Raw genomic sequence first — 27,217 nt, 5'->3', positions numbered from 1 at the left:
GTGGCGCAGTGGTTAAGAATCCGCCTGCCAATGCAAGGGACATGGGTTCAAGCCCTGGTCCGGGAAGATCCCACATGCTGTAGAGCAACTAAGCCCATGCGCCACGACTACTGAGCCTGCGCTCTAGAGCCCACGAGCCACAACTACTGAGCCTGCGCTCTAGAGGCCACAAGCCACAACTACTGAAGCCCGCGCGCCTAGAGCCCGTGCTCCGCAACACGAGAAGCCACTGCAATGAGAAGCCCGCGCACCTCAACGTAGAGTAGCCCCCGCTCGCCGCAACTAGAGAAAGCCCACGCACTGCAACGAAGACCCAATGCAGCCAAAAATAAATAAATTAAAATAAATAAATTTATTTTTTTTTAAATTAAAAAAAAAATACAGCTACAGGAATCAGAGCTGGGGGTGGGCCTGGGGACTTGCAGGGCCTATGGGACCTTCCTGCCTGCCGCTCCCTGACTCTGCTGAGCGAAGGACCAGCAGCATAGCCCCAGCCAGGGTCCAGGACAGGGGCCTCCTGGTGGCCCCTGGTGCGGCCCCGTTGAAGTGGAGGTTCTCATCCAGCTGGAGGCAGCTGCCTGAGGCCAAGGCTTGGCAGCACTCCTGGTTGCAGGGCTGAGCCACAGCCCTGTGACACCTGGGCATCCCTGCCACGCAGGCCTGGCTGCGCCCTGCAGTGTAGCCTGAGCTGGACCGTTTCACCTGCAAGATGAGATGGGACCATTCATCCTCCCCTTGCCTTTGTCCCCCATTCACAGAGACAAAAAATGTTAAGTTGGGTTGTGGGCTGAGCTGAACTTCCTTTGACCCCTCTCTCCGCCCCCATGAGGCCAGCCAGCTAGCCCCCAGAGAACATACAGGGTGATCAGAAACAAGGGGGCATGTCACAGAGACTTGGAAGATTCCAGCTGCTGCCCTGGATTTCAGCATAATGTGGAGCTAAGAGGGTCGAGCAGCCTGTCCCCCAGCAGGTCTAGCTCCAGCCCGATTCGGCTGCTGACCCATGAGTGGAACGGGGGAGAAGAGAGGCCTGCAGTTCTGAGGGAGGGCAGCACCCAACCTTGGAGCACTGCAGGGGCCCACCTCACAGAAGTCCAAGCCCTCGGGGCACTCGGCCACAGCTTTCTGCCTTGGCAGGAGATTTTCCCCTTGAAGAGAGAGTGAAGGGAAGGGTAAGGGGTGCCGAGCCCTGTGAGCTCCAGACAGAGGCGGGGCTGGAGCCCCATCCTGCCTGTCCCACTGGCCCCAGCCACCCCTCGCTGTCCATTCCTGCTTCCGCTTCCCAGAGCAGGCAGGTGTGGATAGACACTCATGTTTCTCTTGGGGGCTGGCAAGGTGGTGGTCACCAGTGGTGGAGTGGGAAGTGTCTTGTCCTCTGGGACGGTCAGGTGGTCTAGGCCTGGGAGCAGGGCACGGCTGTCTGGGGAAGGGCTATGACACGTCTGCTGGGGGACAATTCCTCTGCAAAGCCCCAGGCCGCCCGCCAGGGGAGGGCATCTTGTGTGTGGACTTCACAACCTGAAACTCTCCCATCTCTGCCACCTGGAGACGCACAGGAACTTGCTCTCGCTTCCTTGGAGCTTGTGGGGAGGGGAGCACTGCTCAGCTGGGCTCAGCTGGGTGGAGAAAGGTGGGGAGTCAGAAGGGGAAATCCAGAAGGGGTGGGGCACTGAGGAGGAGGGTAGACCTCAAAGCTAAGGGTCAGCCTGACAAGGTTTAGAGGTTGGGGTGTTGATAGAGGCTGGGGAGGTTGGGGAAAACAGCTCAGGTGTTGGGGGCCTGTCAGAGGGTGGGCTCAGAGCTGGGTGCTAGTGGGTGGGCAAGGCTCAGGGCTGGGGACAGGTGGGGCGGGGCTCAGAACTTATGGGGCCAATGGGAGGAAGAGTCAGAGTGGAGGGCAATGGAGGAGGGGCTTGGAGTTGGAGGACCACGGAGGAGGGGTTCAGAGCTGCAGGCTAGGGGGGACTGTCTCACCCGAGGCCGACTGGTTGAGCTCCAGGCAGAGTGGGCCGCCACTGCAGCGCTGCAGAGAGCAGGGTCCGGGGCTAGAGGCCTGCAGCTAAGGGCTGGGGCTGGTTTCACTTCTCCCCTCACAACTGAGGCTGCACCAGGCCATGTGGTGGGAAGCGCTGAGTTGGATCGGCTGGGTAAAGAGAGTGCCTGCGAGTCCAGGGGGATGGGGGGTGGCCAGCCAGTCCTGGGCCGTATCTCAACTCTCAGGGCAACCCAAACACCGACTCCTCTCTCTCCCGCTTCAGCACCTCCCTCCCAGCACCTTACTGGAGGTACCTGAATGCCACACCCCTTCCAACCCTGCAGCAGCCCCTCCTGGCAGCACCCTGCCTGGTCCCCCACAGCAGCCCTACCCCTGCACTCGCAGTAGCTCTCCCCCGCGCTGCACTCTGCTGTTTGGTTGAAAGGCTCTGCTTCCCGGTTAGCACGCCTCTCTCCGTAGCAGTGGAAGCTGTGGCACATCTGTGGGAGGGTTTGAACGCTGTGGCCCTCTTCCCACAGGTGAAGGCATCCAGGAGGCTCTCTCCTCCTTCACAGACTGCTTTGCTGCTTACCTGGACAGGGGCGGGGGTCAGCTGGCTTCTCACCAGGTTCTGGGCCACCAGCAGGACCTGCACGAGGACTGGTAGGAGGAAAAGGAGAGAGGAGACCACTGCAGGAAGTAACCAGCTCAAGAGTCAAGGTTAAGGAAAGGTCATGTAGTGGTGAAGTAGAAGGGGCCATGACACAGGTGAAAAGAAGGGACAGCCTCAGGGCCCAGGAGTAGTCACAGGTTAGGGTTGGTCACAGGGACCAGGAAAGGCTGGGGTCCCTGGGCTTAGGACAGCTACCTCTGAGCAAAGCAGCCTGATGGCTACTATTGGTAACAGACATCTTCTGAGAGGTACGCCAGGAGCCCGAGAGAGTGAGGGACTGGTCCTGGGCAGCCCAGGGGAGGGCTGCAAACAGAGATTCCCATTATTACACTATGCAAAGGAGTAAACTAAGGCTGGGAGCAGGGGAGTCAACTTGTATGGAATAAGGGGTCCCAGGGGCTGGGCTTTTGCTTCCCGCAAGTCATACTTTCAGAGTGGCATTAAGGCCAGCACAAAGGGGCCTGCAGCCTGGTAACGGCACCTCTGAGAGTAAATGTTGTTGGCATGGCAACAGCAGCATCCCCGGCCTGAGGGGAGACAGAGCTGGAGCAGGTGCAGTGACAGGAAATAGACATCCGGTGCCTCTGATGTGGCCTCATTTGCCTCTGACATCAGAAGGTGCTGGGGGTGGGGAGTGGCGGGTGATGGGCTTCCTCAGAACCCAGGGCAGGGAAATGCTGGGTCACAGAGAGGGTCAGAAGTCAGGGCTCCCCTTGTCCAGATTCTTCAGGGTTCAGACCCAACCCTGTTTCTAAATCAGAGCTGAGCTAAAGGCAGGAGGTACCTCTCAGACCCTGGATAGCTGGATGCCAGCTCTGGTTCCCCCGGTACAAAGGGATCAGATCTGTAAGGGTCTGCTAAGCCCAGGTTCAAGTTTTTCCATGCGAGGCAGAAAACTGCTGGAGATGGGAGAGGGGGGCCTTATTCCCATCTCCCCGCCCAACCCTGGGAGGCTGAGCACAACCCAGCCCCCAAATTTCCCAGGGCTAACAGGGCATGTTTCCCTGTCGTCAAGGGTTGGTCCTCCATCAGCACTTGGATCTCACAGGTGTTGGCTGCCAGGGTGATGTGATACAGAGGAGAGCCTGGACCCTGTCTGGGCTGGGCCCCTTCTGGCCATGGTCTTTAATGCATGAGTGGGGCTGTGCTCAGAACCCTGGGTGCAGAGGTGAGGCAGGGTAGGACCCCTTGGCAATAGGGGCCACTTCTTTCTCCACCCTCACCCCTCCTTACCACCAGGAGCCTCAGCCCCTCCATTGCTCCCTCCCCTCCAACGCTACACTCAAGAAGTGTTCTCACCCAGCTAGCACCTCTCAAGGGGACTTCAGTCTCCAAAGGCAAATAGGTCAAGAGGGGGGCCCAAAGGTTTTCCCCAGCCCCTGTGTCCTTGTGAAAGGAAGGACCCAAGCCTCCCACACAGCCCACAAGCCTCCCACAAGCCTCCCCTTTCCCGCTTCCTGGTTGGGACAGCTGAGGCTGGAGGGACAGCTCAGGAGTGTGAGGGAAGCAGACAATAAGCCAAATCAGAAAGCCAGGCGGGGGCTTCCTTGGTGGCGCAGTGGTTGAGAATCTGCCTGCCAATGCAGGGGACACGGGTTCGAGCCCTGGTCTGGGAAGATCCCACATGCCACGGAGCAACTAGGCCCGTGAGCCACAACTACTGAGCCTGTGCGTCTGGAGCTTGTGCTCCGCGACAGTGAGAGGCCCACGCACTGTGATGAAGAGTGGCCCCTGCTCGCCGCAACTAGAGAAAAGCCCTCGCACAGAAACAAAGACCCAACACAGCCAAAAAATAAATAAAATAAATAAATAGCGTTCCCTTAAAAAAAAAAAAGAAAGCCAGGCGAAGTTTAGATGGTTACTTGGTAGTCTGTGTTAGTTCTGGCTCCTCGCCCATCTACTTTAGTCTGTGCATGTCTCCATAAATAGAACATTCCCAGTATTCCCTGAGCCCCACCCCATCCCAGCTGTAGACCTACCTGCGCACCTGAAGGTGTGGAGGGCAACCAGCGTGTGTGCCTGAGTCAGGGAGGCTGCAAGCGCAGCCCCTGGAAGCTGGCGGCTGCCCCGGCTCCCCTCCAGTCATCTGTCAGCTCTGGGAGTTCCCTCTGACCCTGCTGCCACCGGGGACACAGGCAAAAGAAGGAAGCACAGCTGATGTCCAGACTGGAGGCAGAGGGAGAAAATAAAGTCAACCGGCAGATAGAAGGACCCCACCAGAACGTGTCTTATCTGTGTAGATGAGAAACTGGGCAGGCGGAGCAGGCTCTCAGAAGAGATGAGACGGATGGGAGGCCAGGGTCCTCCCAGGGCCCACCTGCAACGGGAGAGCTCTGTCTGTCTGATAGTGGAAAGGGGAGTGGGTGGGGAGCGGTCACAGGCCCATTCCTACCAAGAGAACTTAGAGGCGAGGCTGCCAGCAGGCAGCATGGAAGGATGAAGGGAGAGGTAGTTATCATGCCAAGGAGAAAAAAATGTAAAAACAATGCAGAGGGAAGACAAAAACCTGACCTTTGTCTGACCCTCACTTCCCAACACATGGGTTACTTTTAGGGCGCTCCCTTTGTAGAGCCTTCCAGCACAAGCTGACCCAGCGAGGGGAACAGAAGGGACGTGGAGGAAAGGGATGACAGTTGAGGCTGGACACAGATTTACTGGCTTTCCTCTCAGAGGGAGGGAGGGAGGAGACTCCCGCTTCTGGGAGGTTCATCCCAAGATCAGCCTCTGGGTTCAGCAGGGCCAATCTGGGGGTCAAGCCCAGATTCCTGCCTGGGCTGGGAGGGGCAGGCAGAGTCCTGCAGTTGCTCTGATGGAGCAGCTTTCCTCCTTGAAGAGTGAGCTGAATCATCTGTTCCTGGCAGGCAGTGCCCTGGCAGAGGTTCAGACTCCAGGTCTAAAGGAGAGATTCTCATAAGACTCAGGAACCAAGGATGCACTTCTGGGGATTCATGAGCCCCTGAAATTGTGTGCAAGAATGTATATGCAGGGACTTCCCTGGCCGTCCAGTGGTTAACACTCCCCGCTTCCACTGCAGTGGGTGCAAGTTTGATCCCTGATGGGGAAACTAAGATCCTGCATGCCATGCAGCGCTGCCAAAAAAAAAAAAAGTATATGCATGCATACTTTTCCAAGGAGAAAGTCCACAGTTATCTTTGTATTTCCAAAGGAATCTATGATCCTTAAAAAAGATTAAGAACTACTGATCTAAACCCAGGAAGCGCACCACTCTGCTCTCCGTAGCCTGGTCAGGGGGCTCAGCTGTAATCTTGTTCTTTTTTTTTTTTTTTTAAACTTTGTTCTCATAGAACTTTTTTTTTTTAAATTAATTAATTAATTTATTTTTGGCTGCGTTGGGTCTTCGTTTCTGTGCAAGGGCTTTCTCCAGTTGCGGCGAGCGGGGGCCATTCTTCATCACGGTGCGCGGGCCTCTCACTGTCGCGGCCTCTCTTGTTGCGGAGCACAGGCTCCAGACGCGCAGGCTCAGTAGCTGTGGCTCACAGGCCTAGTTGCTCCGTGGCATGTGGGATCTTCCCAGACCAGGGCTCGAACCCGTGTCCCCTGCATTGGCAAGCAGACTCTCAACCACTGCACCACCAGGGAAGCCCCAATCCTGTTCTTCTTTTTTTAAAAATATTTATTTATTTATTTATTTATTTTTGGCTGTGTTGGGTCTTCGTTTCTGTGCGAGGGCTTTCTCCAGTTGCAGAGAGCGGGGGCCACTCTTCATCGCGGTGCACGGGCCTCTCACTATCGCGGCCTCTCTTGTTGCGGAGCACAGGCTTCAGACGCACAGGCTCAGCAGTTGTGGCTCACGGGCCCAGCTGCTCCGCGGCATGTGGGATCTTCCCAGACCAGGGCTCGAACCCGTGTCCCCTGCATTGGCAGGCAGACTCTCAACCACTGCGCCACCAGGGAAGCCCCAATCCTGTTCTTCTTATAGCAGACCCCTGAAGGCCAGACTTCAGGGAGTCACCTCTGGGGAGAACCACTGCTTATTTTATTTATTTAAAAATATTTATTTATTTATATAAATTATTTTGGCTGTGCCGGGTCTTAGTTGCGGCATGCGGACTTCTTAGTTGCAGCATGTGGGATCTAGTTCCCCGACCAGGGATCAAACCCGGGCCCCCTGCCTTGGGAGCTGGGAGTCTTACCCACTTGTCCACCAGGGAAGTCCCGGGAACCACTTCTGACTGATGCAAGTTTGCCGGCACCTCCAGAGTAGCTCTGTGTCCCTCAGGGCTGGGTGGAGCCGGCCACACAACTCTTCCAGCTGGCCCAGGTGTTACTGCACCTCCTTACCTCTGGGTCTGCTCCCACCATCTCACGTCCACTTAATTCTCAAGATTTGCAAACCTAGCTGTGCCTGGCACGTGGAAGGCACTAAAAAATATTTGGATGAACTTAACAAATGAACAAAAGGAGTCTCTGCCCCCCCAAGGGGCTTGTTTCCTCTCAGGCACCTCTGGCTCAGTTCACAGGATGACTAGTTATCTGGGCAAGGATGATGGCAGGACTCCACAGAACCTGGTCCCACCGCCCCTCCACACTGTAAAGAAAAAAAAACGGGCTCTTGGAATGCTCCATTGACTGACCTTGGCGTCCCAGGTACCCACTCCTGAAGAGGGGGCTCAGAGGAATGTGACGGTGGGAAAGCATCAGGTGTGTCCCTGGGGAGGCCTGATGCTGCTACTGCCCCAGCTGGAAGGCTGGAGAGATATCCCCTCCCATGTTTACCATTTCCCAGGCTTTAACTCTCTTCTCAAATGGCAATGTCTCCTTGCACTTTGGGCCTATTTTCAGTTATCAATGTTTTTAGTTGGCTCAATTAGGTTTTATTATCCACTCGCTCTGCTTTAGAAACTCGGGCTCTGGAGAGGCTGTCCAACTGGGGTTTTAAGCAACTGGAGGAGCCAAAGTACAAACAAACATGTGAGGAGTTGCCCAAGGGATGGGTTGAACCAGTAAGGAAAATCCCAACCTGGTGGTGAAACCCTACTCATGGAGATAACTAGGGCAATAGATGAGTGTGAGGTAGAGGCCAGCTCTGGAGCTGGGATCTTTCCAAGCAGACATATAAGTAGATATATTACAAACGAACTGAAGGTCTGGGTGCTGAGGGGCAAAGGGGGCCTCTGGGGAATCCTGTTCTGGACCCGGCCCTGGCCTTCAGATGACTGTGCTGTGGGCAGATCAGGGCCCCCTGGCTCCCCTAGTTCTTTCCCTTTGGGATACCAGATTCAGATCCTGAGGCAGCTGCTCAACTCCACCCAAATCTTGGCTATCTGGGCTTGGAGAACACAAGAATATTAGCCACTTCTCAGTCAAGTAAGGATCTCATAGAAGACAAAGGTAGACCAAAGACTCTTGTTCTGAAGTAGCAAGCAGGTGAAGTCACTGCTGGTCTTAGTTTCACTGTGTGCCAGGCTGCTGAGGCTTAGAGAAGGGGCAGGGCTGCAGGCTCATTCCAAAATAGCTCAAGTCCTTCCTTTATGCAAATAAAAAGGCAACCTTGGTGCCACAACTTTGTCCTTAGCAGAGGTCCTGGCTCACCCTCCCCATCTTTCCCTAGTACAGTGTGTGCACGAATGGCTGACTCAACTAAGGGCAGGGCTTACCCTGGGGTGATGCTCATTTGGGGAAGTGGCAGCAAATGGGGGTGGGGAATGAGGCTAAGTCAGAATTACCCAGCATAATATATGTAACATAACAGGCGCTCATTAAACTTCAGTTGCTACTGAAGTTCGTGAGAAAGAGGTAGGGAGGTGTTAAGAACTAGAGGACTGAATTAGTACACAATCCCGGGCTTCAGAACAAGACACATTCAGAACAAGGGCTGGTTTTATTTTCCAACAGAATCTTTTTTAATATAAAACAAAGATAAAACACACCTCAACCCTGCAATATGCCAGCATGCCTTGCTTCTACAAGATGCATGCTAGTCCATAAGACTAAGTAGCAAAGAGTCTTTAGGAGCATTTGGCTGGGAGAAATAGAAAAGCAGATCTTAGGGAAGACTGGGCTAGCCCCGCCGCTGAGACACATCCCTGAACACTAGAGCAGTCCTTGTCTTTTCAGATCCTCGTACGTCTTCTTATTCACAACATTCCCACTGGAGTCTTCATACTCTTCCTAAAAGGGAAGAGGAACACCATTAGCTACACCTCCTGGGAGAAATGTTTGGAGCCAACCTCTGGATACCTGAGCTCACCCTGGCCTGATTCCATGCCATTCATCTAAGACAGCCTTTCTCAACTGGGGTTCTGCTCTATTGCTCACAGCATCTATTAGACATCTAGGATGGTACCGATTATGACCGATCCTTGTGGATATCTGAGAAAATAGTTCATTCAAATCACTTTGTGTGTTTAAGACGAGGAACCCTGGTTGAGAAAGGCTCACTTAAGACATGGTTTTCAAATGGTTCCCAAGAATCCTAGGCTTCTGCCTAAGAGACCACTACAGGGGATGAAAGGCCAAGAAGGCTGAGCTTCTCCACATCCAGAGCAGTTCTGCTTTTTTCTATTTTGTTTATTGGAGTTCTACATTACTGTCTGAAAAAGGCTTTGCTGCTAAAAAAAGGAACACTGAAAACCACTGACCTAAAAGAGAAGCAGCAGCTCCCATACCTCACATACACATCATTCCTCATCTCTGAAATCTGCTGTCCAGGATGACTATCTCAAGACCAACAAGGACACCTCCCCACCACACGAGAAGATCATCTCTCATCAGATGCTCTCCTCAAAGGATATCTAACGTATGACATGGAGTCTCAACTTCTTAGCTTATGAATCCTCACGGCAGGACAAGACACAGGGCACTCCTGCTTGCCACTTCAAAATTTCAGTGGGAGAATATACCCTGTCTTAAGACACAGATTTAAAGTCTGACACATTTAATTTAATATCACAAATGAATTAGGCTTACAAGCCAAGAGCCAATTATAGATATTGTCACATGACACTTGCTACTGCAGTGAACCAGGGACCAATCTCTCACCTCCCTTCTACGTGGTGAGGGAGCTCTGTCTCTTGATGCTATCCCCGATGCTACGTTAGCACTCACCTCAGTGTCAGGCTGCCATCGTTCAGATGCCTTCTGCAGTTTCAGCTTGGCCCACACTGCAGGACGAGAAATGATCAGCAATCAGATTCCACTGAGTATCTACTGGGTACAAGGTGTTACAACACATCCCGCATTAGGATCACCCTGAGTGCCTGCCCTTGAGACTTCTACCTGCCCCAAACTGGAATTTTGGTTCTGGATCGCCTGTGGACAAACCCCTTTCATTGCAAAATTCACCATAATGTTTCTTTGCTGTAAAATAAAAGTTGGATCAAATCTAAACAAAGACCTCTTAGAATTGAGAACTGATAACTCTCAAAGGAAAAAGCTAATGTGGTACAACATATAGGAATTATTGGAAATAGTGACCTTACTGTATTAAAGTTCATAATAGAAGAGACTGAGAACACTAGACATTGTCAAATATGTCTATTTAAAGTCTGGTGCATATATTTCAAAAACTTCAGAGGAAAAAAAAAAAGTGAAATATCATGGCCAAAGAGTCTGAAAGATAAGATGGCTCAACAAACACTGAAGACATTAAAACGAGAATTCTGACAGTTAAATAACTAATTATTCCAATGATCACGAAAAGGGGAAGACATCTACAGACACCACCATAGCTTCAGAGGGAGGGAGGATCAAACACGTACAAAGACAGGACAGATAACAAAACTAGGGAAAGAACAACTTAAACCTGTAAGAATGGTGTCAGGAAGGTGCACTCTTAGAACAAAGGGCTACGTGGAGCAGATGGGACAGGTCTGCTGCTACAGAGATAAGATGATAAAATATTAAGATTACAGTGAAAAGGAACAATTACTTTATTCTTATAAGCTTTCACATTTCCCATCAAGTAGAACAACCTCTAAACTTGACAAGATTACCAAACTTTTAAAAAAAATTTTTGGCCATACCGGCACGGCATGCGGGATGCGGGATCTTAGTTCCCGGGATCGAACCCATACCCTCCGCGTTGGAAGGCGGAGTCTTAACCACTGGACCACTAGGGAATTAATAAACTTGACAAGATTAGAAGGTATGTCCTATAGAGGAAGTTGAAGTCTAAGATGGGTGAAGAAATAGTAAATGAGACAACATATAAGAAAGTGCTTAGCTCTGTGCCTGGTGTACAGGCGCTCAGCTAATCATCTTTTCCTTCCTTGCTAATTGCCTTAAATTAGCTGAAGTCTTCGGGCCCAGATAATATGCACATTACAAAGGAATGGAGAATTTACCACGTGCCAGGGCAGGGCCTTATCATATTCTTTGTCCAGGCCATTCAGGGATCCAACCCAGAGTGGTTCTAAAATACCAGAGATCAGAAAGGCTGTCATGATTTCCTTTTTTTTTTTTTTTTTTTTTTTTTTAAGACAGAGTGTGGGCCATCTCAGAAGGTGAGAGGCCCCGAAATATGGGGTGGTTAGTTTTTTTTTTTTTAATAAATTTATTTATTTTATTTATTTATTTTTGGCTGTGTTGGGCCTTCGTTGCTGCGCACAGGCTTTCTCTAGTTGCGGCAAGCGGGGGCTACTCTTCGATGCAGTGCGCAGGCTTCTCATTGAGGTGGCTTCTCTCGTTGTGGAGTACGGGCTCTAGGCATGCGGGCTCAGTAGTTGTGGCTCATGGGCTCTAGAGCACAGGCTCAGTAGCTGTGGCGCACAGGCTTAGCTGCTCCGCAGCATGTGGGATCTTCCTGGACCAGGGATCGAACCTGTGTCCCCTGCACTGGCAGGCAGATTCTCAACCACTGTGCCACCACGGAAGCCCCTGTCATGATTTTCTTAAAGAAAAAAGTGGATGTAGGAAACTGGAGCAGTGAGGGAGATGTTACTCTTCAGAGGAATCTGAAAACAATTAGAAAAAAATGGAACCACCTCTGGGCGCCAGCGTGGGTTCACTAAGAATAAGTGAGGCAAATTAATTTGAATTTCCTATTTTTGATGGGATAGTGCCGACTCGATAAAAGGTATAGACACAGGATATCATGATTTTAGCAAAGCGATTGCTCTCATAGGCAATGTCCCTAGAGTTCATGAAAACATTGTAACTCTCATGATACTGCCATAAACAAGATGGTGATATTTGAACCTGATGCTATTAGTTTATTAGTTTAGTAGACTTATACCTAGTGAATACTGGTCAATTGTGACCAACCACCTAAATGGGGAATCTCTGGTGGCAATTCCATAGGGCTCTTTCTTAGCTGTCTTTTGTTCACCTTAAAAAAAATCGTAAGTCTGGAACAATGGAATGATTAAAATAATAAATTTATAAGTGAAATCCTTCATTTAAGTAAAAAAAAAAAAAAACAAAAAAAAAAACCTACTGTAACTTAAATGACAGTACTGAATCTCTCCCTCCTGGCTAAAAGCGCCAAAAGGAAAACTTCAACAGAATGATCTAAAACAAAACAAAGACAAGTAAATCCAGTGTGACAGCTGTGTCAACGGTTACTTCCTTGCCCACTCCCATTAGGGAACACATCTTCCCAAGGTGTTCTGGAAGGAGCAGTCCTGGTCTAACAAGTAGCTATTTTTGCTGCCGGCTACTGAAAAGACAGCTGACTGGACTACAGATGTCACCTGACCCAGCTGCGCCTACCTATTGTCTTTCCCAGATATTAGAAATTGGGACACTGAGAGACTGAGCTGGATGATGGCAGGCTCTGAAAACTGAAAAAGGTCATACAGGGCAAGGGCTAGAGTTGTCTTCATTGTGAGCTAAGGCTTAAAGAGAAGACACAAGGAAGTGGAGAAGGCATACATATAGAGGGAAGCACAGCTGGGTAAGCATATACTTGCTAACAGGATGGAGGGCATGGAGTTAGGTTTTAATGGGTTCTCTTCCTCATAACCAAAAACCCTTAAGATGTCTAGTTTTGATGCTTTTAAAAAACCCCAAACCCAAAAACCACACACAAAATCCAGGTTTAATAAAAAATAATTATTCCACCGATAGGAAAAGAAGAAAAATTGCAGAAACTCTACAGAATAGAATTAACTTTGATTTCATAATTAATTGGTGCCTACTATTAGTGAGACACCTGAGATAAAGTCTGTCATGATCTTGTGGGAGTCAAGATATATATAACCATCTATCTGTTACTGAAAGTCCGAAAGGAAGACAGAGAGTTAATCTAAGATACTTAAAGGGAGGAATAATCCCTGGGGAAAAAAAGGGAGGGGGAAGGTGATGATAAATTTGTAATAAACCTATAAATGATCTATTGGGGGGGGGATGAAAAGAGAAAGTGATATTGAGATAGAAGTGAAAGTACAAATGCTATGTAGAGAACCTACAAATATTAGAACCTACAAATATTCAAGGGAAGTCATGATGGGTGGAAATGATACAATAAATCAAAGAAGTGGTAATAATAATAATATGCATATAAGAGAAATTGATAAACCTAGACACCTGGATAAGGAGATAAATATTGAAAACAATATGGATAATGGAAAAATCATGAACCTGCCAATAATATTCTGGAAGAAAATTTAAGTTTTCTAAAAATCTTTGTGTGGCTAAAGAGAAAATGCATGAAGTTTTTTCTGGAATATCCCTTAATGATCAACTCAAAAACATCTACTTGATGAGGGTGATTTAAAAGAAGGCAGGGTAGCACTGTGGAAAGAGAAGAGACTGCTGTAGAACAGACATGGGTTTGCTCCCTGGCTTTCTTCCACTTAAACGCTATGTGACTTTGAAAAACTTACCTCATTTTCCTCTTCTGGAAAATGTGGGGGACCTCCTACCTCACTGGTTGTTCTGAAGATTAAATGAGTGTAAAAATCTCCTATTTACCTGGCATACACCAGGCACCTGGTAAATGGTAGCTAGTAATAGTAAGATTAAACTCCAAATGAAAAGATAAAGGTGACTTTGGATCTCACGCCTCAGACTCTGCAGAGGAGCCCACAAGTGACGCTGATAATGATGGCAGCTTATGCTTCTTCACTGAATAGATTCTACACTGTGGTCAGACAGGCTGTAGCACTTGACCTGCATTATCTCATTTAAACTTTGAGACAACTCTCTGAAGTAGATATATCAATATTATTACCACCCACATTTGATGGATAAGGAACTAAAAGACCTCACTTGTTCTGTGTCCCATAGCCAGTAAGTAAGCAGTGGAGCCATGATTTGGACCCTAACCAGTGGCCTCTCCAGAGTCTGCACACTTAACCATCACATGAAACTATATCAGAAATGTGGTTTTGAACCAACTTTACCCTTGAAGCAGAACATATGAAAACATATAAAACCTGACAGAATCCATCAACCAAGTCCTAGGGAAAAAGATCATGACAAGACATAATGGAAGTAAAACCTACTATGCATAAAATAAATAAGCTACAAGGATATAGCATAGGGAATAGAGCCCATATTTTATAATAACTATAAATGCAGTGTGATATTTAAAAATACTGAATCACTATACTGTACACATGAAATATATAATGTTGTAAATCAACTATACTTCAATTTAAAAAAAGTGAAATAAAAGAGATAATGGGAATCTGAAAGCAGAAAAAACACTTTTTATAAACAAGGTGATAAGGATATTGATAGATATAAGATTAAAGACATAATGTCTCCGGAATCATTATGAGAGTAAGACGTATAGAATTTACACTGCTTCAGGACATCCAGATATAATCACCTCCTATAAATAACTCAACTAATAATACATATTAATAATAATAGAGACAATCCTGCAGCCTGTGGACCAAAAACCACAGTTACAGAAAGATAGAGAAGATGAAAAGGCAGAGGGCTATGTACCAGATGAAGGAACAAGAAAAAACCCCAGAAAAACAACTAAATGAAGTGGACATAGGCAACCTTCCAGAAAAAGAATTCAGAATAATGATAGTGAAGATGATCTAGGACCTCGGAATAAGAATGGAGGCAAAGATTGAGAAGATGCAAGAAATGATTAACAAAGACCTAGAAGAATTAAAGAACAAACAAACAGAGATGACCAATACAATAACTGAAATGAAAACTACACTAGAAGGAATCAGTAGCAGAATAACTGAGGCAGAAGAACGGATAAGTGACCTGGAAGACAGAATGGTGGAATTCACTGCTGCGGAACAGAATAAAGAAAAAAGAATGAAAAGAAATGAAGACAGCCTAAGAGACCTCTGGGACAACATTAAATGCAACAACATTCGCATTATAGGGGTCCCAGAAGGAGAAGAGAGAGAGAAAGGACCAGAGAAAATATTTGAAGAGATTATAGTCGAAAACTTCCCTAACATGGGAAAGGAAATAGCCACCCAAGTCCAGGAAGCACAGAGAGTCCCATACAGGATAAACCCAAGGAGAAACACGCCGAGACACATAGTAATCAAAGTGGCAAAAATTAAAGACAAAGAAAAATTATTGAAAGCAGCAAGGGAAAAACGACAAATAACATACAAGGGAACTCCCATAAGGTTAACAGCTGATTTCTCAGCAGAAACTCTGCAAGCCAGAAGGGAGTGGAATGATATACTTAAAGTGATGAAAGGGAAGAACCTACAACCAAGATTACTCTACCCGGCAAGGATCTCATTTAGATTTGATGGAGAAATCAAAAGCTTTACAGACAAGCAAAAGCTAAGAGAATTCAGCACCACCAAACCAGCTCTACAACAAATGCTAAAGGAACTTCTCTAAGTGGGAAACACAAGAGAAGAAAAGGACCTACAAAAACAAACCCAAAACAATTAATGGTCATAGGAACATACATATCGATAATTACCTTAAACGTGAATGGATTAAATGCCCCAACCAAAAGACATAGACTGGCTGAATGGATACAAAAACAAGACCCATATATATGCTGTCTACAAGAGACCCACTTTAGACCTAGGGACACATACAGACTGAAAGTGAGGGGATGGAAAAAGATATTCCATGCAAATGGAAATCAAAAGAAAGCTGGAGTAGCTATACTTATATCAGATAAAATAGACTTTAAAATAAAGAATGTTACAAGAGACAAGGAAGGACACTACATAATGATCAAGGGATCAATCCAAGAAGAAGATATAACAATTATAAATATATATGCACTCAACATAGGAGCACCTCAATACATAAGGCAACTGCTAACAGCTATAAAAGAGGAAATTGACAGTAACACAATCATAGTGGGGGACTTTAACACCTCACTTACACCAATGGACAGATCATCCAAAATGAAAATAAATAAGGAAACAGAAGCATTAAATGACACAATAGACCAGATAGATTTAATTGATATATATAGGACATTCCATCCAAAAACAGCAGATTACACTTTCTTCTCAAGTGCGCATGGAACATTCTCCAGAATAGATCACATCTTGGGTCACAAATCAAGCCTCAGTAAATTTAAGAAAATTGAAATCATATCAAGCATCTTTTCTGACCACAACGCTATGAGATTAGAAATGAATTACAGGGAAAAAAATGTAAAAAAGACAAACACATGGAGGCTAAACAATACGTTACTAAATAACCAAGAGATCACTGAAGAAATCAAAGAGGAAATAAAAAAATACCTAGAGACAAATGACAATGAAAACACGACGACCCAAAACCTATGGGATGCAGCAAAAGCAGTTCTAAGAGGGAAGTTTATAGCTATACAAGCCTACCTAAAGAAACAAGAAAAATCTCAAGTAAACAATCTAACCTTACACCTAAAGAAACTAGAGAAAGAAGAACAAACAAAACCCAAAGTTAGCAGAAGGAAAGAAATCATAAAGATCAGAGCAGAAATAAATGAAATAGAAACAAAGAAAACAATAGCAAAGATCAATAAACCAAAAGTTGGTTCTTTGAGAAGATAAACAAAATTGATAAGCCATTAGCCAGACTCATCAAGAAAAAGAGGGAGAGGACTCAAATCAATAAAATCAGAAATGAAAAAGGTGAAGTTACAACAGACACTGCAAAAATACAAAGCATCCTAAGAGACTACTACAAGCAACTTTATGCCAATAAAATGGACAACCTGGAAGAAATGGACAAATTTTTAGAAAGGTATAACCTTCCAAGACTGAACCAGGAAGAAACAGAAAATATGAACAGACCAATCACAAGTAATGAAATTGAAACTGTGATTAAAACTCTTCCAACAAACAAAAGTCCAGGACCAGACGGCTTCACAGGTGAATTCTATCAAACATTTAGAGAAGAGCTAACACCTATCCTTCTCAAACTCTTCCAAAAAATTGCAGAGGAAGGAACACTCCCAAACTCATTCTATGAGGCCACCATCACCCTGATACCAAAACCAGACAAAGACACTACAAAAAAAGAAAAGTACAGACCAATATCACTGATGAATATAGATGCAAAAATCCTCAACAGAATACTAGCAAACAGAATCCCACAACACATTAAAAGGATCATACACCACGATCAAGTGGGATTCATCCCAGGAATGCAAGGATTCTTCAATATACACAAATCAATCAATGTGATACACCATATTAACAAATTGAAGAATAAAAACCATATGATCATCTCAATAGATGCAGAAAAAGCTTTTGACAAAATTCAACACCGATTTATGATAAAAACTCTCCAGAAAGTGGGCGTAGAGGGAACCTACCTCAACATAATAAAGGCCATATATGACAAACCCACAGCAAACATCATTCTCAATGGTGAAAAACTGAAAGCATTTCTTCTAAGATCAGGAACGAGACAAGGATGTCCACTCTCACCACTATTATTCAACATAGTTCTGGAAGTCTTAGCCACAGCAATCAGAGAAGAAAAAGAAATAACAGGAATACAAATTGGAAAAGAAGAAGTAAAACTGTCTCTGTTTGCGGATGACATGATACTATACATAGAGAATCCTAAAACTGCCACCAGAAAACTGCTAGAGCTAATTAATGAATATGGTAAGGTTGCAGGATACAAAATTAATGCACAGAAATCTCTTGCATTCCTATACACTAATGATGAAAAATCTGAAAGAGAAATTATGGAAACACTCCCATTTACCATTGCAACAAAAAGAATAAAATACCTAGGAATAAACCTACCTAGGGAGACAAAAGACCTGTATGCAGAAAACTATAAGACACTGATGAAAGAAATTAAAGATGATACCAACAGATGGAGAGATATACCATGTTCTTGGATTGGAAGAATCAACATTGTGAAAATGAGTATACTACCCAAAGCAATCTACAGATTCAATGCAATCCCTATCAAATTACCAATGGCATTTTTTACGGAGCTAGAACAAATCATCTTAAAATTTGTATGGAGACACAAAAGACCCCGAATAGCCAAAGCAGTCTTGAGGCAAAAAAATGGAGCTGGAGGAATCAGACTCCCTGACTTCAGACTATACTACAAAGCTACAGTAATCAAGACAATATGGTACTGGCACAAAGACAGAAACATAGATCAATGGAACAAGATAGAAAGCCCAGAGATTAACCCACGCACCTATGGTCAACTAATCTATGACAAAGGAGGCAAAGATATACAATGGAGAAAAGACAGTCTCTTTAATAAGTGGTGCTGGGAAAACTGGACAGCTACATGTAAAAGAATGAAATTAGAATACTCCCTAACACCATACACAAAAATAAACTCAAAATGGATTAGAGACCTAAATATAAGACTGGACACTATAAAACTCTTAGAGGAAAACATAGGAAGAACACTCTTTGACATAAATCACAGCAAGATCTTTTTTGATCCACCTCCTAGAGTAATGGAAATAAAAACAAAAATAAACAAATGGGACCTAATGAAACTTCAAAGCTTTTGCACAGCAAAGGAAACCATAAACAAGACGAAAAGACAACCCTCAGAATGGGAGAAAATATTTGCAAACGAATCAACGGACAAAGGATTAATCTCCAAAATATATAAACAGCTCATTCAGCTCAATATTAAAGAAACAAACACCCCAATCCAAAAATGGGCAGAAGACCTAAATAGACATTTCTCCAAAGAAGACATACAGACGGCCACGAAGCACATGAAAAGATGCTCAACATCACTAATTATTAGAGAAATGCAAATCAAAACTACAATGAGGTATCACCTCACTCCTGTTAGAATGGGCGTCATCAGAAAATCTACAAACAACAAATGCTGGAGAGGGTGTGGAGAAAAGGGAACCCTCTTGCACTGTTTGTGGGAATGTAAATTGATACAGCCACTATGGAGAACAATATGGAGGTTCCTTAAAAAACTAAAAATAGAATTACCATATGACCCAGCAATCCCACTACTGGGCATATACCCAGAGAAAACCATAATTCAAAAAGACACATGCACCCCAATGTTCATTGCAGCACTATTTACAATAGCCAGGTCATGGAAGCAACCTAAATGCCCATCAACAGATGAATGGATAAAGAAGATGTGGTACATATATACAATGGAATATTACTCAGCCATAAAAAGGAATGAAATTGAGTCATTTGTTGAGAAGTGGATGGATCTAGAGACTGTCATACAGAGTGAAGTAAGTCAGAAAGAGAAAAACAAATATCGTATATTAATGCATGTATGTGGAACCTAGAAAAATGGTACAGATGAGCTGGTTTGCAGGGCAGAAGTTGAGACACAGATGTAGAGAATGGACATATGGACACCAAGGGGGGAAAACTGCGGTGGGGTGGGAATGGTGGTGTGCTGAATTGGGAGATTGGGATTGACATGTATACACTGATGTGTATAAAATTGATGCCTAATAAGAACCTGCAGTATAAAAAAACAAACAAACAAAACAACTAATACTAAACTTTCATTGGGTTATTTGTATGGAAATACGTTAATATAAATGTTTCAGACACTACATGAAATTTCTAAAAATCTTATATTTGTATTTGTATGGAAATATGTATGGAAATATGTTAATATTAATGTTTCAGACATTATATGAAATTTCTAAAAATCTTATATTTGTATTTGTATGGAAATATGTATGGAAATATGTTAATATAAATGTTTCAGACACTACATGAAATTTCTAAAAATCTTATATTTGTATTTGTATGGAAATATGTATGGAAATATGTTAATATTAATATTTCAGACATTATATGAAATTTCTAAAAATCTTATATTTGTATTTGTATGGAAATATGTATGGAAATATGTTAATATAAATGTTTCAGACATTACATGAAATTTCTAAAAATCTTATATGTTCTGGTATAATGTTATAAGTAATAATCCTAGTTATTACTTTGAAACGTATATCTCAGAAATAACTAATTTTCTTGTCAACTGCATTATTATGAACTTTCATCAAATCTTTAACAGTGGTCATTTTTAAGTCTTTTGTCATTTACAGACAGTTCTGGGTGTACTCTGATGCTTTTGCAAATATGTTCCTATAAAAGGCTTTCATCTTCAAGAAATTCATGGAAAAGACTCTGACAAATACAGGTTTCTGGTAACTGACTGTACTGCTGAACTGAATAAGTAAGAAAAAAAAATAATAATAATAATAGAAATTTGTAGTAGAAAGAAACTATTAGACGAAACATTAAAAGACTTCCCTGGTGGCACAGTGGTTAAGAATCTGCCTACCAATGCAGAGGACACAGGTTCAATCCCTGGTCTGGGAAGATCTCACATGCCGTGGAGCAACTAAGCCTGTGCGCCACAACTACTGAGCCTGCACGCCACAACTACTGAAGCCCGCGCACCCTAGAGCCTGTGCACCACAACTACTGAAGCCTGCCTGCTCTAGGGGCTGCGTACCGCAACTACTGAGGCCCACACGCCTAGAGCCCATGCTCCGCAACAAGAGAAGCCACCGCACCGCAACGAAGAGTAGCCCCTGCTTGCTGCAACTAGAGAAAGCCCACACGCAGCAATGAAGACCCAACACAGCCAAAAAAAAAAAAGAAACATTAAAGTTAGAAATGTTAGAAAACTGTCTCAAAGAAATAGATTCAAGTCTACTATATAATCTATGTAAGTGAGAAATCTAACAAGATAACCTTGCCAGCAAAGGAGTTAAATATAAATAGATCAATTAATACACTGAGTGTAAAGAGCTTAATATCCCTATACAAGGATGAGCATGGATGACTGGGGTAAAAAAGAGCCCACATTTGCTGCCAAATTTTGATAACTGGGGAAATGGTCTAAGTCTATTACAATAGAACAAACAAGCTATCAGGTAATGGGAATTTCAAAAAGAAAATGGGAGTGATCAATAAGGTTACAATACAATATTGAGTTTATGTGGCTCAAATAACACAAATCAAAATATACACCAAACTGGCAGAAATGCAAGAGACAAAGCTTAATTATAACTGGAAACGTAAACATGTCTTTATCAGAATTCAAAACAAATAGATGGAAGTATGAAATTAAAAACCTGAAAACTGCAGGAAAATTAAACAGCCTACAGGTGGAGAGACATACTTCCTTTCAGGTACACATAAATCTTTAACAAATCACTGACTATATACTTGGACACAAAGATAAAATACATTCTAAAGGCAGAAATTCTGTAACTTACTGCATGGACCAAGAAAAATAGAAATAAATGAAACAGAATGAAAAAACCAGTGCTTTTAAAAATAATTACTGAATTATTCTTTAAAACTCAGAAACAACCTCTTTAATAAACAAAGTTCTAAATATAACATATCAATAATGGATATTTCCAATAGATTCCTAATAGAATGATATTGAGTTCTAAATGCCTGTATTAGAAAGAATAAAGAACAAAAAGAAGAAAGTTCTTGACTAACCAAAGCAATCTTGAGAAATAAAAATAGTGCTAGAGGGCTTCCCTGGTGGCGCAGTGGTTGAGAATCTGCCTGCCAATGCAGGGGACACGGGTTCGAGCCCTGGTCTGGGAGGATCCCACATGCCGCGGAGCGACTAGGCCCGTGAGCCACAATTACTGAGCCTGCGCGTCTGGAGCCTGTGCTCCGCAACAAGAGAGGCTGCGATAGTGAGAGGCCCGCGCACCGCGATGAAGAGTGGCCCCCACTTGCCGCAACTAGAGAAAGCCCTCGCACAGAGACGAAGACCCAACACAGCCATAAATAAATACATAAATAAAAATTAAAAAACAGGAGCTGTTGTTTTAAAAAAAAAAAAAAAATAGTGCTAGAGGTATCACACTCCCTGATTTCCGACTATACTACAAAGCTACAGTAATCAAAACAGTATGGTAGTGGCACAAAAACAGACACCTAGATCAATGGAACAGAATAGAGAGCCCAAAATAAACCCACACACTTATGGTCAATTAACTTATGACAAAGGAGGCAAGAATATACAGTGGGGAAAGGATACTCCCTTCAGTAAGTGGTGCTGGGGGACTTCCCTGGTTGTCCAGTGGCTAAGACTCTACGCTCCCAATGCTGGGGGTCCAGGTTCGATCCTTGGTCAGGGAACTAGATCCCACATGCCGCAACTAAGAGTTCGAATTCTGCAACTAAAGATCCCGCATGCCTCAGTGAAGACCTGATGCAGCCAAATAAATAAATAAATTTTTTTTTTAAAGTGGTGCTAGGAAAACTGGACAGCTACATGTAAAAGAATGAAATGAGAACATTTTCTCACATCACATACAAAAATAAACTCAAAATGGATTAAAGACCTAAATGTAAGACCAGAAACCATAAAACTCATAAAAGAAAACATACACAGAACACTCTATGACATAAATTGTAGCAATATTTTTTTTGATCTGTCTCCTAAGGCAAAGGAAACAAAAGCAAAATAAATTAAACTTAAAAGCTTTTGCACAGCAAAGGAAACCATTAACAAAATGAAAAGACAACCTGCTGAATGGGAGAAAATATTTGCAAATGATATGACTGATAAGGGATTAATATTCAAAATATGTAAACCGCTCATACAACTCAACAGCAAAAAAACAAACAACCTGGTTAAAAAATGGGCAGAAGATCTGAATAGACATTTTTCCAAAGAAGACATACAGATGGCTAACAGGCACATGAAAAGATACTTAACATCACTAATCATCAGAGAAATGCAAATCAAAACTACAATGAATGGGGCTTCCCTGGTGGCGCAGTGGTTGAGAAACTGCCTGCCAATGCAGGGGACACGGGTTCGAGCCCTGGTCTGGGAAGATCCCACATGCCGCGGAACAACTGGGCCTGTGAGCCACAATTACTGAGCCTGCGCGTCTGGAGCCTGTGCTCCGCAAGACGAGAGGCCGCGATAGTGAGAGGCCCGCGCACCGCGATGAAGAGTGGCCCCCGCTCTCCACAACTAGAGAAAGCCCTCGCACAGAAACGAAGACCCAACACAGCCAAAAATAAATAAATAAAAAAAAAAAACCCACAATGAAACATCACACCTGTCAGGATAGCTGTCATCAAAAATACTACAGATAACAAATGTTCACAAGGATATGGAAAAAGGGAACCCTTATACTGTTAGTGGGAATGTAAATTGGTGCAGCCACTATGGAAAACAGTATGGAGGTTCCTCAAAAAGCTAAAAACAGAAGTACCACATGATCCAGCAATTCCACTCCTAGGTATATATCAGAAGATAACAAAAATACTAATTCAAAAAGATACATGCACTCCCAACATTCATAGCAGCACTATTTACAATAGCCAAGATATGGAAGCAACCTAAGTGTCCATCAACAAATGAATGAATAAAGAAGATGTGGTGTATATATACAATGGAATACTACTCAGCCATAAAAAAGAATGAAATTTTGCCATTTATAACAACATGGATGGACCTGGAGGGCATTATGCTTAGTGAAATAAGTCAGACAGAGAAAGACAAGTACTGTAATGTTATCACATGTGGAATCTAAAAAATAAAACAAACAAATGAAGATACTAAAACAAATAGATTCACAGATACTGAGAACTAGTGGTTACCAGTGGGGAGAGGCAAGGGTTGGGGAGGCAAGATAAGGATAGGGAATTAGAGGTACAAACTACAATGTATAAAATAAATAAGCTACAAGGACATATTGTACAACACAGAGAATATAGCCAATATTTTATAACTTTTTTTTTTTTGCACAGCTCGTGGGATCTTAGTTCCCTGAAGAGGGACCAGGGCCGGGCCCTCGGCAGTGAAAGCATGGAGCCCTAACCAATGGACCACCAGGGAATTCCCCAATATTTTATAACTTTAAATGGAGCATAATCTATAAAAATTTTGAGTGACTATGTTATTCATCTGAAACTAAAATCAACTATACCTCAAAAAAAAAGTAAGCTCTTGATTATAGACTTAAAAAAAGCACAAAGAAACAAGATTGAAGAAAATAATAGTAAAAAGGAAATAGTAATGGGGTGGTGGTGGTGGGATGAATCGGGAGATTGAGATTGACATATGTACACTAATATGTATAAAATAGATAACTAATAAGAACCTGCTGTATAAAAAAATAAATAAAATTCAAGTCAATAAAAAGAGGAAACAGTAAAACTCAGAATAAAAATATTGAGTTTCCTACTTTAAAAATATTGAGTTTCATAATAAATCAAGGAATTGTATTGGCTATTAACTAAAGAATCTTCTCAGAGTGGTCCCCTTGTATGAAGAAGTAATCTCTATTTAAAGTTTCAAATGACAGAAGAGAATGTAGCATGTAATCCCATTGATTTTATGACAAAAATATGGTTTTGATCACTAAATCTGACAAGTGTCTGAAAGGAAAACAAAAAGCACATCTTTTATTTATGAATGTAAAAACAAAACTTCTAAAAAGAATCCTCACAGGGTAAATAACTGCATTAGGGACTTTCCTGGTGGTCCAGTGGTTAAGAACCCACCTTCCAATGCAGGGGACGTGGGTTTGATCCCTGGTTGGGAAACTAAGATCCCACATGCTGCGGGGCAACTAAGCCCGCACACTCTAGAGCCCACATGCCACAACTACTGAGCCCACGTGCTGCCACTAAGACCCGATGCATCCAAATAAAGAAAGAAAGAAAGAAAGAAAGAAAGAAAGAATGGGCACAAGTCTAATACAAATACTTCACTAAAGAAGATGCACAGGGCTTCCCTGGTGGCACAGTGGTTGAGAATCTGCCTGCCAATGCAGGGGACACGGGTTCGAGCCCTGGTCTGGGAAGATCCCACATGCCGCAGAGCAACTAGGCCAGTGAGCCACAACTACTGAGCCTGCACGTTTGGAGCCTGTGCTCCGCAACAAGAGAGGCCGCGATAGTGAGAGGCCCACGCACCGCGATGAAGAGTGGCCCCCGCTTGCCGCAACTGGAGAAAGCCCTTGCACAGAAACGAAGACCCAACACAGCCAAAAATAAATAAATAAATAAATTAATTTAAAAAAAAGAGGAAGATGCACAGATGGGGATTTCCCTGGCGATCCTGCATGGCGTGCAGTGTGGCCAAAACAAAAACAAAACAAAAGAAACTGCATTAAAAGAATATCTACCACCCAGTATGAAATAATTCAGGAATGCTGTTTTATTCAAGGCCTAATAAAAGAAAAAGTAGTAAAAATGTTGTCATCTTTCTTTTGAGGAATGTGATAATAAAATCATAAGCCAGTTTTAAAATTAGTGTAGCTGCATCACCATTGTCCTTAAAAACAGCATCCAGGGAAGGACGACTTATTGCCTGCTTCTATTTAACATAAGACTTGGGGGCAATGCTTAGGAAAAATAAATACATGGAACAAAATTAATTAAAACATCCCCTTTGTTTTTGTAGTTGGCATGATTGTAAGCCTAAAATAATGTAGAGTTCAATTTCAAGGTATCAGAAGTAATAAATTAACTCAGGCAATTTGCAGGACATAAGGAAATACACACAAGGGACTTCCTTGGTGGTCCAGTGGCTAAGACTCTGCACTCCCAGTGCAGGGGGTCTGGGTTCGATTCCTGGTCAGGGAACTAGATCCTGCATGCTGCAACTAAGACCCGGTGCAGCCAAATAAATAAAATAAATATTGAAAAGAAAAAAGAGAAGAGAAGAGAAGAGAAGAGGAGAAGGACTTCTCTGGCGGCGCAGTGGATAAGAATCCGCCTGCCAATGCAGGGGACACGGGTTTGAGCCCTGGTCTGGGAAGATCCCACATGCCACAGAGAAACTAAACCTGTGTGCCACAACTACTGAGCCTGCGCTCTAGAGCCCACAAGCCACAACTACTGAGCCCGCGTGCCGCAACTACTGAAGCCCGTGCACCTAGAGCCCGTGCTCTGCAACAAGAGAAGCTACCACGAGAAGCCTACACACCACAACGAAGAGTAGCCCCCACTCACCGCCAACTAGAGAAAGCCTGCACGCAGCAACGAAGACCCAACGCAGCTAAAAATAAATAAAATAAGTACATTAAAAAAAAAAAAAAATACACACAAAAATGAACGGTGATCTATTTACTAGTTATATGCAGCTAGAAAATACATCTAAAAATGAGACTGCATTCAAAATGCAGCATTATGATTCTGTGACATTTCATTATTATTTTAATTTCCTCCCAACAGAGTGAAGGGCAAAAAATGAAGAGGCTAATTGGATAATCTGATAACAAGATAAATTTAAATTCTGATTAGAGGAACTGTATATCCCAACTTGTAAATGAATAAAGACAGACAAAACAGCAAGGAGGGCTTCCCTGGTGGCATGGTGGTTAGGAATCCGCCTGCCAATGGAGGGGACATGGGTTCGAGCCCTGGTCCGGGAAGATCCCACACGCCACGGAGCAACTAAGCCCGTGCGCCACAACTACTGAAGCCCGCATGCCCAGAGCCCGAGCTCCGTAACAAGAGGAGCCACCGCAATGAGAAGCGTGTGCACGGCAACAAAGAGTAGCCCCCACTCACTGCAACTAGAGAAAGCCGCGCACAGCAACGATGACCCAATGCAGCCAAAAATAAATAAAATAAATAAATTTAAATTTTTAAAAAAGTATTAAAACAAAACAAAAAAAACAGCAAGGAGGAGTCCCCAAAGCTGACTCACACAAAAAACTCAATGAAAGAGTCCCCAGAGTCCACAGGTTAAATCAGGGATCAGGGAGCTCTTTAGAAGGTCATTTCTACTTGGCTCTGCCACGGAGGATTTGAACCACCCCAGAGCTGGGAGCCAAAGGAGTTAGCTGAACAGGCAGTGGAGTAGTGTGATATGCACCGGCAGTGCCTGAAATTTAACAAAGTGGAGTGGTAAAATCACGTTCTTCACAGTCTAACCCACTAACAGTGAAAACATGACAGAGAAGAGATAAACTGGAAAGAAAATAAGCAGCCTGTGAGAAAGATGGCAAAAGCTACCATTGCCAGGCAAACAGGAAGCCTGACTGAGGTCCCTGGGCGCTTCAACAACACACTCCTGGACACACGCTGCACTTGGCTTTTTCTCCAAGAGGTATTTTGCTGCCCTGTTGCTGGGTAACTGCCCTGTCACCTCAGAAATAAGTTTACTGAGACCATTTCTACTTTTTTCTTCATATCTGCAGTTAACATAGTAAAATCAATTCAAAAAATATACATAAACCCATTCACTCAAAATCTTGCATACAGGGGAGTTCACAG

At 44.0% G+C, this 27,217-nt stretch overlaps 2 protein-coding genes across 3 annotated transcripts in view; both read right to left on the bottom strand.

Moving 5' to 3' along the window:
• Positions 1-375: 375 nt before the first annotated feature.
• LOC309641819 (uncharacterized protein) lies at positions 376-6,247 on the bottom strand. Its single transcript, XM_082422396.1, has 5 exons — positions 2,844-6,247; positions 2,568-2,635; positions 2,367-2,475; positions 1,084-1,148; positions 376-702 (listed from the first exon to the last, which is right to left on the bottom strand). The coding sequence occupies exons 1-5, from the start codon at positions 2,884-2,886 to the stop codon at positions 394-396; spliced, it is 594 nt and encodes a 197-aa protein (XP_082278522.1). The 5' UTR covers positions 2,887-6,247; the 3' UTR covers positions 376-393.
• A 2,228-nt stretch (positions 6,248-8,475) lies between these two features.
• SF3A3 (splicing factor 3a subunit 3) overlaps positions 8,476-27,217 on the bottom strand; it is a 34,099-nt gene continuing 15,357 nt past the window's right edge. For both annotated transcript variants that reach the window (XM_082422108.1, XM_082422109.1), the window contains 2 exons: positions 9,717-9,772; positions 8,476-8,780 (listed from right to left, as the gene is read on the bottom strand). In XM_082422108.1, coding sequence (XP_082278234.1) covers positions 8,703-8,780; positions 9,717-9,772 — 134 coding nt within the window. In that variant the 3' untranslated portion in view covers positions 8,476-8,702. The remainder of the gene's footprint in view (positions 8,781-9,716; positions 9,773-27,217) is intronic.

Source organism: Balaenoptera physalus (genome assembly GCF_965194825.1).
Source record: "Balaenoptera physalus genome assembly, chromosome: 1".
Classification (NCBI taxonomy): domain Eukaryota; kingdom Metazoa; phylum Chordata; class Mammalia; order Artiodactyla; family Balaenopteridae; genus Balaenoptera; species Balaenoptera physalus.
The sequence above is the reverse complement of the archived record's forward strand: the minus strand, read 5'-3'. Positions and strand labels throughout refer to the sequence as shown.